Source organism: Lissotriton vulgaris, unplaced genomic scaffold (assembly GCF_964263255.1).
Source record: "Lissotriton vulgaris unplaced genomic scaffold, aLisVul1.2 SCAFFOLD_401, whole genome shotgun sequence".
NCBI classification, from domain to species: domain Eukaryota; kingdom Metazoa; phylum Chordata; class Amphibia; order Caudata; family Salamandridae; genus Lissotriton; species Lissotriton vulgaris.
In genome coordinates this window covers 284,228-297,725 of record NW_028254254.1, presented here as the reverse complement: position 1 = coordinate 297,725, position 13,498 = coordinate 284,228, and the positions used below count along the sequence as shown (strand labels likewise).

The following is a 13,498-nucleotide window of genomic DNA, read 5'->3' as shown; positions in this document are numbered from 1 at the left end:
TCTTACGCACTCCATGAGAGTGCATGTGCTTTCTAGCTGTCTCCCTAGTGTGCTGCTCTACCCCCTCCACTTTCGATGTATTTCTCTGTCATCTGTGTGTTTTTCTCTGATCGCTCTGTGATGCACTCATCCTGATGTGCTTACCCCTCAGTTCCATACTGTTTTCTCAACCATGTACTTTTCTCCCCCGCCACACTTCATGGAGTGCTGTCTCTCTCGCCTGTATACTTTTCTCTATCCCTGTGTTGCGCTTCGCCCCTATCCATGCTCAGTGTTCTGACCCTTTGTATTTCTTCCGCCCATTCTGTTGCTGTCACACATCTATGTTACTTTTGAATGTTTTTTTTTCTCTTTTTATTTACTGATCCAACTCATATTAATAACTATAAAGAAAACCAAAATCACCTTCATCACTTTGTAGGGGCATGCATGCGCAGTATGCCCACCAGCAAAATGGCATGGGTGGCCGTGTCCTAGGTGTTATTTTTATTTTTTATCCATGCTGCACAGCTTTAAGTATGTAGTACTGAACAGCATCACTAAAAGTAAATAGACACAAAGGTGAAGCCTGTTGGGTTTGCCAATGATTGTTTTTTTAGTTTCCTTACTTTTTATTCCAATTACGTCAGGAAAGTTCATCGTATAAGGTAAACAACCCATCAAAAGCATGGGTGTCTTTGATTCAGTCCTGTGGCAACGACTGTTTTTGTGACTAACATTTTTCCTGCAGGTCTTGGGCAGAATTAAAGAACATCACAATTCGTGATCCTGTTTCCCATTATTTCCCTGTCCTATTCTAATGGCTGTGCATTGTATTAACCGTGTATGGCTGAGCAGCTGTCTCAATCGTCCCTGTATTGGATTTCACAGATGGTGTATGTGCACGGTCCATACAACTGTTATCAACACCAAGTAAGAGATCCTTGGAGCTTTGTGCAGGTTAAACTGGTTGACTGTGCCAGCTGTGGGTGTCACAGCCATCACTCTGGTTACACTCTATCCACAATGGCAATTTCGACATCTGCAGTCTCTTTTCAATGACTCACGAATTTCTGTCTGAGACCTCAGGGTTGTATCTTCCTTTACACACAGCACCTTGCTAAGTGATCTGCCTTTGCACTGGGCCCTCTATGCTTCAAGTCTGGCCACGCCTGTCTTCAACCTAAATTATCCAGATTGGGCAGGCTAAGGATTAAGACAACATGCCTATCCTCATTTTACAAAAATATTCCGGGCTTGGATAGCAGAGCTATCCCCCAGTTTACCTAGCTGAATCAGGCTTCATACCATGAATCTCTCCCTAGTTTGCAGAATTATTAATGTGTGCTTGTTAGATAGCACAGATATCCATCACTTTACACGACTGTTACAGATGCAGGATTTAGACAGCAGGTCTTTCCCTTGTTTCAGAAGTATTACAGGCTTAACAAGTAGGGCTAGTCCTCACTTAAAACAAATGCGACAGGGAACATTTTGACAGTGGACTGTCTCCACTTAACACACACCCTACCAGATCAGGATTTAGAAAGCAAGGATACCCCTCAGTTTGCAGAGACGCGGCAGCCTTAGGCTTTAGACGAATGGTCTTTTGCTTACCTTGCATAGATGTGGCTATTTTACGGTTACTGTACCAGTTTATATAGATAAGAGCAGGGTTCAGTCTGACTAGCTCAGTTTTACAGCCCGTATCATCCGCCTAGTTGAACCATCTCGTCTGAGTCTGGTCTGAAAGTACTCAAGACCCTCCAGAAACACAATATAAAATTATGCATTAGAATCGGTCCTGCGTGATTATCACCTGTGCCCTAGAGAGTATCACGTTTGGTAGTGGGATGAGTGTGCTCGTCATCAGTCACCCCAGGTAACATTGAGATCATAAATAAAGCACCTTGTGAAAGCAATCTCAAGCTCTCAACTAGAAGAAAGTCCCACATACCAGTATGCCTCTCACAACCTTGTACAGAACCTCGCTCTGTCTGACTTGTAGGCCATTCGCTCATCGAATCTCACCGCCCCGTTAGAGAAGGGGCCATATATACTTCTCACTCCCCTTTGGGTTGTATATCTCAGTTAGGCCGATATTGAACTGCAGGGGCTTGATTCAGATTACTTTGGTATTTCCATGGCCATGTATCATATAGCAGAGCAATCCATGCAAATGTTAGATGCCCTTGGTTAACATCTTAGTCATCTGCCCTATCCCCACCTGTGCCCCTCCACCAATAATTTGTGAGTCTGTGTGATGGCATATCTAGCAGTGTTAATGGCTTTATTTCACTCTGGTACCTTCCAAAGCGCCTCGTCTTTGGGAGAGTTGCCTTTGGCACCTGCCCAGATACGAGCGCTTGGACTCTCAAAGAGTTCCAGTGTGTCTTGTGTCGCCAGAGACTGCAGGTAACATCTGACGATCACAACGGACTGCCAGCGTGGAGGGGTTTGTAGTGTAAGGCCACAGGCCCAGGTATTAAGTTGCCTTTGTTTTCGACCTCGTTTGAAGTTTAAAGCCAGGCCAGCTGGGAAGCTGAGGCCCGCAGGTGTTGGCGCCCCACAGCATAATGACAGCTGGCTCGACAAACGCATCCTTTGACTACTTCTGACTTTCCCTGTCGTTGTTTGCAGGACGGCGAGATGGACCCATCTACCGGAAGGAGTTTCATGCAGGTCTTGTGTGAGAAGTACAGCCCGGAGAACTTCCCGTACCGCAGGGGCCCTGGCGTCGGAGTGGTGGTCACGGCAGGGCCGCAGGGCTCCCCCATGAAAGGTAGGTGGACCAGCAGTCCAGAAGTCACTTGTGTTGCTGCTACAGTCCTGTATGGTCGCAATTTCAGGAGGTTGAATAAATAGTGAATAGAAAGTATGGTTCGCAAAGCAAGCCAATGCTCGAGGCAGCTCAACCAAACCTGATAATGGGGTAGGTCTGGTGGTGGGGTGTCGGGGTCGAAGTCTCACCCCAGTCCTGGGATAACCCTCTCTCCAAGCGTGGCATCAGTTAAACTGGAGATTCACTTTCTGTATTTTATGGGAGACTGTTATTCCCGACATTTAAGATTTGTTGATAATGCCCTTCAGTAATGGACGCCCTAGCCTACGTCCCTTTCCCCATACTTTTGTATTAGCTGTTTCCCTTCTGGCACAATCTTTTAAGAGGCATTACACTCAAGCTAATCACAAACGGGTTCTGACTTAAGGCTCCTGCACACATCAGCCAGCTATTCCAAATAGTTAAACATATAATACCTTATTTTTATTAATATGGGAGCATCCTTCAATGTCATCTTTCCAACCCCCCCTCCCCTTTTTTATTATTTGCATAAACTTGTTTTGTTGCACTTTTTCCCAGCACTGACCGATAATTCTGCATCATGACACTTTGTTAAGAACAGGAAACTTAAGGACCTTGAGTACTGTTTTTTAGAGGTTCTGCCTTCGAATCTTGCTTCTCCAGCTGTTCATCTTTCTTAGTAAGTGTAGTGTACTTTCATATCTATCTCAAAGTTCATTGGTTGCAGTGATCCCCTCTATGTGCTTCTTGCTGCTTCGTTGAACTGTTTAGGGCCGTGTCTCCTCCACATTCTCAAAATTAATTCTAATCATGTTGAGTTTACTCCTTCCCTACACTAACTACGAAGTTTTGTTTCTCTCGTTGTATATCTGAACGTTACTAAAGATGGGAAGCGGAAAAAACGTCGCCTGCCGTCCTCACATTGATATGACAAAATAAAAAGAATGGTCCACTAGAAGACTGAAGTTTTCTCCCTAAATATAGACGGAGGATGATAGATTTAGCATGTTTGGTATGCTGATTTTAAACCGTGTATGTATGCCTTAATGATAACAAATGTATGTAGACAGTGGTCTCTTGTAAGTCAAAGTTCCAACATAGTGATTGAAAAAAAAGTGTGTAATATTCATTCACAAGTACAAGTTGCTTGTGGCTGGCGGGAGTGCCCACGTTTGGCAACACACCTTCCCACCCTATCCTATACCTTCCATTACACATTAGAGTGGGACTCCAGATCGCTACGGGCTACCAACTTCCTTCGACGTCCCGGCAGTACTTTTCTACTGCACCGATCTTGCTGTGAAAAATAATATTTTTCCGTATCCCATGTTTGAAGTAAGATGTCTTTCATTAACCTTCTTCATACCGTACAAACTCGAGACTGTGACCTCTGTCACAAGGGTCGGCATAGCATCGCCCATCCTTCAGTCTGCAGTGGTTCCCCATTTTGGCCAGCACTGCATTTGAGGAAATCGATTTGGCATAAAATTCCCTTCAAGGAATGTCACTTGAGTATCTAATCTCCCGTCTGATCGGACCCTCTCCTGCCAGAGCATTATACCCCATGAGCTCTGTATCGTTAAACGCGCTGTGCCTTTGAGAGCCCCGGTTGGGGCTACTCATTTTCAGTTCTTGCCCTCTCCCTATGAAGCGCTCTACCGCTGGATCTTTGGGGGACCCCTTTACTGTACTCCTGTTCAGAAAAAAATAAAACCTTGCTTATTTACTCATTTTCTGAAGCAGCAACTTTTAAGGCATACCTTTGTTGTTTTGCCAAGTAATATTAGTTACACCAGTGCCTAATTTGAGCCGATGCTTGTAGGCGGGGCCAGACGAAATTTAGTTACACTTTTATCCAGAGCAAACAAGGGAGAAGGAGAAAAGTGAAAAAAAACGTGACGTAGCGAGAATGCAGGAACCTGCAAGAGTGAGATAAAGTGTGCAATTGGCAGCGAGTGTCTGGTGGTGAATTTGAGGCATGTGGTGGAATCAAGACTACGCCGCCTTGGTAATCAGCACACACACCTCCGATAGCTTTGGCCATGGGCTTCAGAGCAAACTTTGTGCCCCACCACTTATTCTTACAAGTTAATCTCTTGGTCACACCGTCAGTCTGTATGTACCAGTAAAGCAATTTACCATTTGTAGCAGATAAAACGTACAGGTTTCCTGTGAATCTCACTTATAGCTTACACAGAAAAGATTAACGTTAGCAAAAAAAACAGAATCTGCAAGTGAGGAACAGACTCGATTTTTGAATCTCCCGCACTCTCTTCCCTGAATCAGTCAAAATGTCTGGACTAGCGCATTGGAGATGCTTTAAAAGCCAATCTGATACGGAGCGCCTGCAGACTATTAGAATCAAATATCACACTTATTCTTGGTAAAAGAGAAAGTAAAGCACATACATTTATGATGAAAACTGACATATTATTTATATTTCTTCTTCCTACAAAGCTTTTGCTGCTAATTACTAGCAACTAAAACGTTTGCCATTGTAATAGGTGAAATGCAGCAGTTGGATACCTGATGCCAGAGTGGAGCCCCCCTCAGCTAGCACAGCTCACGGCCTGTGGCAAGATACCCTAGGGCAGATGTCCTTCAAGCCATGATCCTGCCTGGGGGAATAAATATACTCTGTATCTCGGGTGTAGCGTAGTGTTTGGTATCTTTTAGAAAATATCCTTGTGATTCTGAAGCAAGTGCAAAACATAGCTATGTCCAAATAAAACACTATTTGACGTCGTGTGTGCATGACATATTTGTGTGCTTTATTGCACAGAATGCGGCGATCTAAAACCCAAACTTAACTGGGAGGTAACCGTGAACTATCGGAAATATTTCATGGGGTCCTGTGGAAAAACCAGGAGTCGTCATGTTGATGTCAGCATCCGTAGCATTTTACAGAGCTTTGTCGTTGTCAGGGTTACTAGGATTATGCAACAAAGTTATCTAATTTATGCTGCACATTATTTTCCTCATTTTGTGCAAGAATTTATTTTGGGGTGAAATCTGCAACTTATGTGGTAAATTATGTAGCAAATGATGCCATAGAATTGCATAAACCAACTGGCCAGTGTCCATTTTCTTCTTGAAAGGTAAACAAAACCTACCTTCCAATGAGTGCCCGTTGTAGTTGCACTTTGAAGAAAACCGCTCTTTCAAGTCAAATTCCCAATATAAACATGTTATATACAAAAAAAACTATAACAGATAATGGGTTCTGAGGATAATCATAAAGTACCTTCAGGCTTTTGATTCCAGCAGAACCCCTCAATGAAAATATTAAACTTTTTTTACGCAATTAATTGTTACATTATATGTATGTATGTATATATATTTATAGATATATGTGTGTGTATGTATATATACACATAGAAAAGGAGTGCATTATTAATATATAAATATATACCTTTTTTTACTGATCTATATGTGCAATACAGTAAATGTAGTTGCGTACCAAAGGCCATAAATTAAAGATGATACAGTGCCCAATCTTGTATATACATCCGACTCCTTCCTAGTGGCTAAGTATTCTGAAGGCGAACAGGTGCCTTTCAGATTGTTGTTGCCATAACTGATACTTTACCCATCAGAAGTTCTAGGATATCCAGATTTAAATGTTGCTAACAGCATACTCTACTAGAAAGTCACACTCCCACACTCCTCGTACCCAGTTGTTCTGCGATGCCTATTGGAGTTGTGATTGGAGAAGTGTTAGTGTACACATTCAGTTAGTGGGACACGACTGCCTTTCGTTTCAGCACCCACATTCACCACACCACACCACTCCTGCTCGTTGCCACTCTATGGTTGTCTGAAGGGCGATCTCTTGCCCTTTTGATTTTTTTCAGCTTCTACCCCGATTGATTATAATGGCTTGGGTGGGTGGTTTCGGTGGGCGCTAAAGAAGGTAATGCCAGCTCACTGATGATACTGTCCATTGGTTTCAGATCGTCTGAATCTACCCAGCATCCTTGTGTTGAACAGCTGCGGAATAACCTGCGCAGGAGAAGAGAATGAAATTGCAGCTTTCTGCACCCATGTGTCCGAGCTCGATCTCTCTGATAATAAGCTGGAAGACTGGCAAGAGGTAAACTGGCACCGAATGTTCCTGCCTTAAAGGGCATGGCCCTTACCCATGGGTGTCTCCATCGTGGAACTCTAAAATATCATTAAGAATACTTTATCTTACTCTAATGTGATGGTCTCTGCGGAACAGAATCACTCCAGTTACCTGTCAAGAAATAGCTACTTGGCTGCCTGTAGAGCACATAATGCATTTTGGGGTACACTTGTGTTCACATACACACTGCTTGGAGAGGGGGCAAAAAGGGGATTGGCTTTGGTGTGTACAACTCCCCACAGCTGTGGTGTGCCTCGCCTGTGCCTTGAAATCAAGCTGATATGGGATGGTTTGGTGGGAACTCCGCACATGCTGCTGTTTGGAATCACAAGCACACAAGATGAGTGCGGGGTGGCACGCTCATGTGACTACATGTGCATTTTAATCGCTCGTTCCCGCTTGGATGATTCTTAGTACTATTTGTCGGGTGATTGCTTTGTCGAAAGCTTGTCTTGTGCAGCCAGGAGGAGCGGCCAGCACACAGTGATAGAATTAATTACAGGCTAGATTATGAAATGAATAAGGTAGCCCCCATTATTTATTTAAGTACATTTCCCATTCTTAAAGTGGTCTAGTATTTTAGTTTGCGTCTACTTTCTTGTATTTTTTTTCTTGTTGAATTGTTTTTTGCATTTCACTCTTTATTGTGCTTGGATGACATTTTGTCTCCCTCGGCTCCCTCTTGCCTATGTATCACGTGATTAGAAAGAATTGTGGAAGCTGCACTGTTAGTCTACTGCATATGTTCTTCAGTGGGATCCAAGACTACAGGGAGTTAAATGGGCCTGTCTTCAGTACTCGAACTGCAGGTGGTCCTTAACTATGATTATAACAAAAGATACCAGTAGGTCAAAAGAAGGTAAACTGTCTGAAAATATGTGTTGATTAGGAAACAGTAACAAAGTCTATACTTAACTAATACGTGGTGACCATCAAATGATTCCCATCAGATACCCATCCTGTGCCGCCCTACATCATTTGGGATCCTTCACCCGAAGGAAGTGATGTACAACCACTGGAGAATGTGTTGGTTTGGTGTATATGGCATATACACCAAACCAACACATTTGAGTTGTTTCCACTTGATTAGGTTACAGTTCACCTAATCTCCAGTGGTTGTACATCACTTCCTTCGGGTGAAGGATCCCAAATGATGTAGGGCGGCACAGGATGGGTATCTGATGGGAATCATTTGATGGTCACCACGTATTATTTAAGTATGGACTTTGTGACTGTTCCCTAATCAACACATATTTTCAGACAGTTTACCTTCTTTTGACCTACTGGTATCTTTTGTTATAATTACGGTACAGGGGATGATACCACTGTATGGTCATTAAACATTCCCCATTGACCCTCTTCGTTGTTAATTGGTCCTTAATTATGACCTGCCACCCACCTCATCCTCATCAGGTAGTCCTTAATCAGCTTGCTCAAGAGGTTCTGTGCACTCTGCTTTGCTTTGTTTTATGTGAAAGAAATGGCCAGCAAGGGATTTTATTTTTTAGAGTTTGTACAGCACCTTTAGGACTTGTTATTTAATCACAGTACCCAAGTGAGAATTAAATCAGTGGCTGTTAAATTCAATTAAAAATAATGAACATAAGATGTTACCACACTAACATCATAATAAAGCAATATTGCTCAATAAAACAAGGAACCAGGGTGTATTGTCTGAAAATTATTATTAAATTTCAAGGCAAAATATCTGTACAAAAACAATGAATGATCATAAAAAGCAGGGTGCATACATAGATATACAATAGGGATATTCAAGGTCTTGGTCGCTTTTCCTTGGACATATCCAAATTGAGGTCCAGACTGCTGTATTTCAATCGTTGATTGGTTATAACCCAAAGTCAGAAGAAAATCAAAAGATGACTAGGGGGCAAACTAGGCAGAATTGGACTAAGTAGGTCGACGTTTCGGTCTTATTATGGTTATTTTTAAGACCATCATCAGGACTACAAAGTAGTATATGCAATTGATGACCCTTTATAGCGATAAAGATGATACCAATTCTATGAGTCTTGATTGTACCGGTGTTTGAAATTAATTACACTGGAGTAGTGCACAGAGATGAATCCAGTGTGCCACGGTTACGCTTGCAACACTTTAGGTGCAGTAGTGGATAGGAAACGATAGACCGTCCACTTTCGATTGTTGATCAGTTATCACTAAATATAAATAGGAATTAATCCGCATCGAGACGTCAGAACACATAGGATCCGGGCGATGCGGATTAATTCCTATTTATATTTAGTGATAACTGATCAACAATCGAAAGTGGACGGTCTATCGTTTCCTATCCACTACTGCACCTAAAGTGTTGCAAGCGTAACCGTGGCACACTGGATTCATCTCTGTGCACTACTCCAGTGTAATTAATTTCAAACACCGGTACAATCAAGACTCATAGAATTGGTATCATCTTTATCGCTATAAAGGGTCATCAATTGCATATACTACTTTGTAGTCCTGATGATGGTCTTAAAAATAACCATAATAAGACCGAAACGTCGACCTACTTAGTCCAATTCTGCCTAGTTTGCCCCCTAGTCATCTTTTGATTTTCTTCTGACTTTGGGTTATAACCAATCAACGATTGAAATACAGCAGTCTGGACCTCAATTTGGATATGTCCAAGGAAAAGCGACCAAGACCTTGAATATCCCTATTGTATATCTATGTATGCACCCTGCTTTTTATGATCATTCATTGTTTTTGTACAGATATTTTGCCTTGAAATTTAATAATAATTTTCAGACAATACACCCTGGTTCCTTGTTTTATTGAGCAATATTGCTTTATTATGATGTTAGTGTGGTAACATCTTATTTTCATTATTTTTAATTGAATTTAACAGCCACTGATTTAATTCTCACTTGGGTACTGTGATTAAATAACAAGTCCTAAAGGTGCTGTACAAACTCTAAAAAATAAAATCCCTTGCTGGCCATTTCTTTCACAAACCTTGCCCAAGCCCGCAAGGGTATATTGGGTTGCTCACCCTTGTGTACATTGCTTTGTTTTATGGCATAAGATTTAATTGAAGACACAGTGGAGGTGGGCGTCTTTCTTTTGCAACATGTTGAATACTTATCATGAAGGAAAGGATCCTTGCGCTTCATCTCACGTCTGTTATATTAGTCAGGTGAGAGAATGTGAAATGGGTCTTCTAGGCCACAATGTAAGAGTAATCTCAAACGTGTGTGTTACAATAAAAAAAAAACGTACTGAACTCATTACAAGCGAGCTTAAACTCAAGGAGATCTGCCCTCTATTTCATTATGTAAATACTATATGCTTATTAAATAAAGTAACGTGAGTGGCATACAAAGCAGCACGTTGGCCAGTGGAGCGCTTCAACCAAGCACTTGCCCCTGCTTTCTTATCTTTATCATAGTGTTTAACTATAGTAGTAAAATCCTTAAACAAGTGATAGCTGCAGTAACTTTGAGAGTCTGGTGAATAAGTATATATGTTTTATAACCCATTGTATTTCGTTTTTCCTTACAACTTACATTTAAAGTGAATAGTATTCAAAATGGAAGCTGATGGGCATTTAGCCTCATTTTCAGAGTTTGCATTCTTAGTCTGGGGATGTCCACCTCACGAATTCTATGATGTGGTGCAGCCGTTTGCCTGGTTAAATTGACTATTTTAATGTCTACTTCAGTGCCAAATTGCGCACCACAGAATGGCATCTACTATTCATTTTTGGAATTTTTGGTGAAGTGTGAAAGAACAGGGCATTTGTTTTTCACCTATAGATTCTATACATTCGTAGGTAGAAATTTAAGCCAGCAGTTTGTCTACTGTGTAGGTAGTGTAGAATACAGAGTAATTGGGAGACTACACATGTGAAGGCAAGTGGAGATGCATGCCGACCGACATGGCCCCTTTACAGGAGCCTCCCTTCCCTTTGTTCTTCAGTCACTCAGACGACACACAGTGCCATTTCAGTGCTGACAAAAAAGACTTAACTCCAGTGATTCGTGCCTTTATTGCATGCTTGTAACACTAACACAGCTTTCTCTGTTTCTTGTCAAGGTGCGTAAAATTGTGTCCAATGTTCCACAGCTGCAGTTCCTAAATCTTAGCTCCAACCCTCTGCACCAGTCGACGTTAGAAAGAAGTTGTGCAGAGTCTTTCTCAGGGGTCAGCAAACTGGTCCTAAACAACAGCAAAGCCACGTGGGAAACTGTGCACACCCTTCTGCAAGAGTTACCACAGTGAGTAGGGGGGTGCTGTACAAAGCTAAATTAAGGCATAGAGGGGGCAGATATTAAAGGTGTGTAGGACTGTAAGACATTTTGAGAACCCCAATGAGGGTTTGCAGCGCTAGAAAAGGTTACATGGATAGTTAGGAGTTCTCTTTTGGCTGGAAGACGAGTTTGGGGCAGATGTGGGGGTGGCATATGGATGATGTGGATATGTGAACGGAATCAGTAGAATGAAAAGAGGAAACTGAAAGAGTGGTTAACGGTTGGCGTGGCTTTCAAGTGGATTGGAGCTGATACATATATGTGGAGGTCTGGAATAGTCTCATAGGGTACCTTTAATACGCAAAAGCAGGCCTACGCAAGGAAGGTATGAGATGCTGACAGATGTGGCGAGAAGGCAGAGAAGAGGCCTTAACACACTGAAGGAAAATACGTGTGTCCATAGCGTGTGGGACACCAAAAGAGCCAGTGTGACGGTAGAGTGAACTGAGATATGAAATGCTGGGAAGTTGGACACTGAAAATATAGTGTGAGGTACGTCACACTTGCACATTCCAAAAGAAAAACACCTACTCTTCAGTAGGTATGAACAGGCCCATCTATACGTGTTTATATGACAATCCTTTATTTCAGTAAGTTGTTCAGCATAACACGTTTCAAATCTTACGAGACTTAATCATATGTAGCTGGTATGGACGTGCATCTGTTTTGCTCTCTTTTAAAGGGGATGAAATATTCACCAACGCTGAGATAGGACTACTATTTTTTAGCATATACCATTGTGTTAAAGTGGCAGTGGGTCAATTATTGCGGGAATCAACGATGAGAGCACACTGCTAGCCTCTCCGCTGGATCGCCCCTCTGCATGTTTCACCAAGGTTTGTGCAAGTAAGTACTCGATATTTCCAGTATCTCTAGACATGAGACATGGCTCGTGTTTCGGGATAGTATCCCTCATCAGTAGAGAAAAGTTCTGGGGTGGCAGAGAAGGCCGCCAAACAACCGTCAGGGGCCACGCTGCCTCTCAGGCGCACAGGTGCGTCTCCAAAAGCTTGTCAGCTTGGGGGCTCACGGGAGCCCTATAACAGGAATCAACGATGGGAGCACACTGCTAGCCTCTCCGCCGGATCGCCCCTCTGAATTCTGGTATATGCAGTGCGTGTGACTCGAAGAGCTAGGAAAAAGTTTGTGAGTGTTTCACCAAGGTTGGTGCAAGTAAGTACTCGATATTTCCAGTATCTCTAGACACGAGACATGGCTCGTGTTTCGGGATAGTAGCACTCATCAGTAGAGAAAAGTTCTGAGTATGTATCTTAACCAAAAAACAGTGTCATCTTTGCACATTTTCTTTAACTTTGTTGTTGGACATGATGTCATTACACTTGAAAAAGTGTTTGCCACTGCATTGATTTCGCTTAATTGTCGGAGGTCTCTCCGACCACAACAACCAGAATGCTTTGTAATTCCCCAAGAGAAAATGCTCAACATCTCTGTGTCTTATACTTAATCTGTTACTTTCAATCGCACATACCAAGGGAAGGTGGAATTCCATTTATGGCTAAGTCACTCGGTAAAAAAGTTAGAAGCAATTTCCTCAGCAAATACCAACTTGCCTGTATTTAGTTTAGTCATCACGACGTACAAGGGCCTGTGTTTACACCTACTGAAGAGTAGGTGCTTTTCTTTTGGAATATATATATATATATATATATATATATATATATATATATATATATATATATATATATATATATATATATATATATTATACACACACACATCTACACACACACACCTACACCTTTACAGCAGGCTCCTGAAAGAATCAAGTACGTGCTTGAAGAGGTAGGGGATTAAAGTGAGACTGAACTCGCTTACCACATGAGTGAGAAGGGATATTACTAATTGAGCTAATGAATGAGTTCCATCTGGGTCTTCATTGTAACTGTCCAGCAATCAAATCTACCCTTGTGGCCCGAGTTCCGTATGATTCATCATATTGATGCCAAAAGGAAGAAATCCTGCCATGCGTTAGACACCCACACTGCCCTAAGCATACTGTCTGAAGTTCACTGTTCACTACTGCTCTTTTAGACCCTGCAGCACCGTGCGTTTGAGTTGTATGTTTAGTGGTGTAGCTCTAACATGTACGTTCAGCTGTTAAAGTGTTCACAGACCATATAAGCCACCTAAGATAAAAAAGAAATCTAAGAATAACATGGACAGTTGCATGCTACATCTGATGACTTTCTTCCTCGGATACAGGAAAGTGCCTCCTACACCCTGTCCCCTGGCTTATGGATGCTTGTGTTCTCTATAGAGTTAACGGTTGTACACTGAACTGAGGGTGGATTTTGGTTTCTT

The 13,498-nt window shown here is 42.1% G+C and overlaps 1 protein-coding gene across 3 annotated transcripts in view; it reads left to right on the top strand.

Annotated features, from left to right (window-relative positions):
• LOC147659607 (tubulin-specific chaperone cofactor E-like protein) overlaps window positions 1-13,498 on the top strand; it is a 246,444-nt gene that overhangs the window by 182,320 nt on the left and 50,626 nt on the right. For all 3 annotated transcript variants that reach the window (XM_086951609.1, XM_086951608.1, XM_086951607.1), the window contains exons 2-4: window positions 2,620-2,761; window positions 6,736-6,875; window positions 10,962-11,143. In XM_086951609.1, coding sequence (XP_086807735.1) covers window positions 2,629-2,761; window positions 6,736-6,875; window positions 10,962-11,143 — 455 coding nt within the window. In that variant the 5' untranslated portion in view covers window positions 2,620-2,628. The remainder of the gene's footprint in view (window positions 1-2,619; window positions 2,762-6,735; window positions 6,876-10,961; window positions 11,144-13,498) is intronic.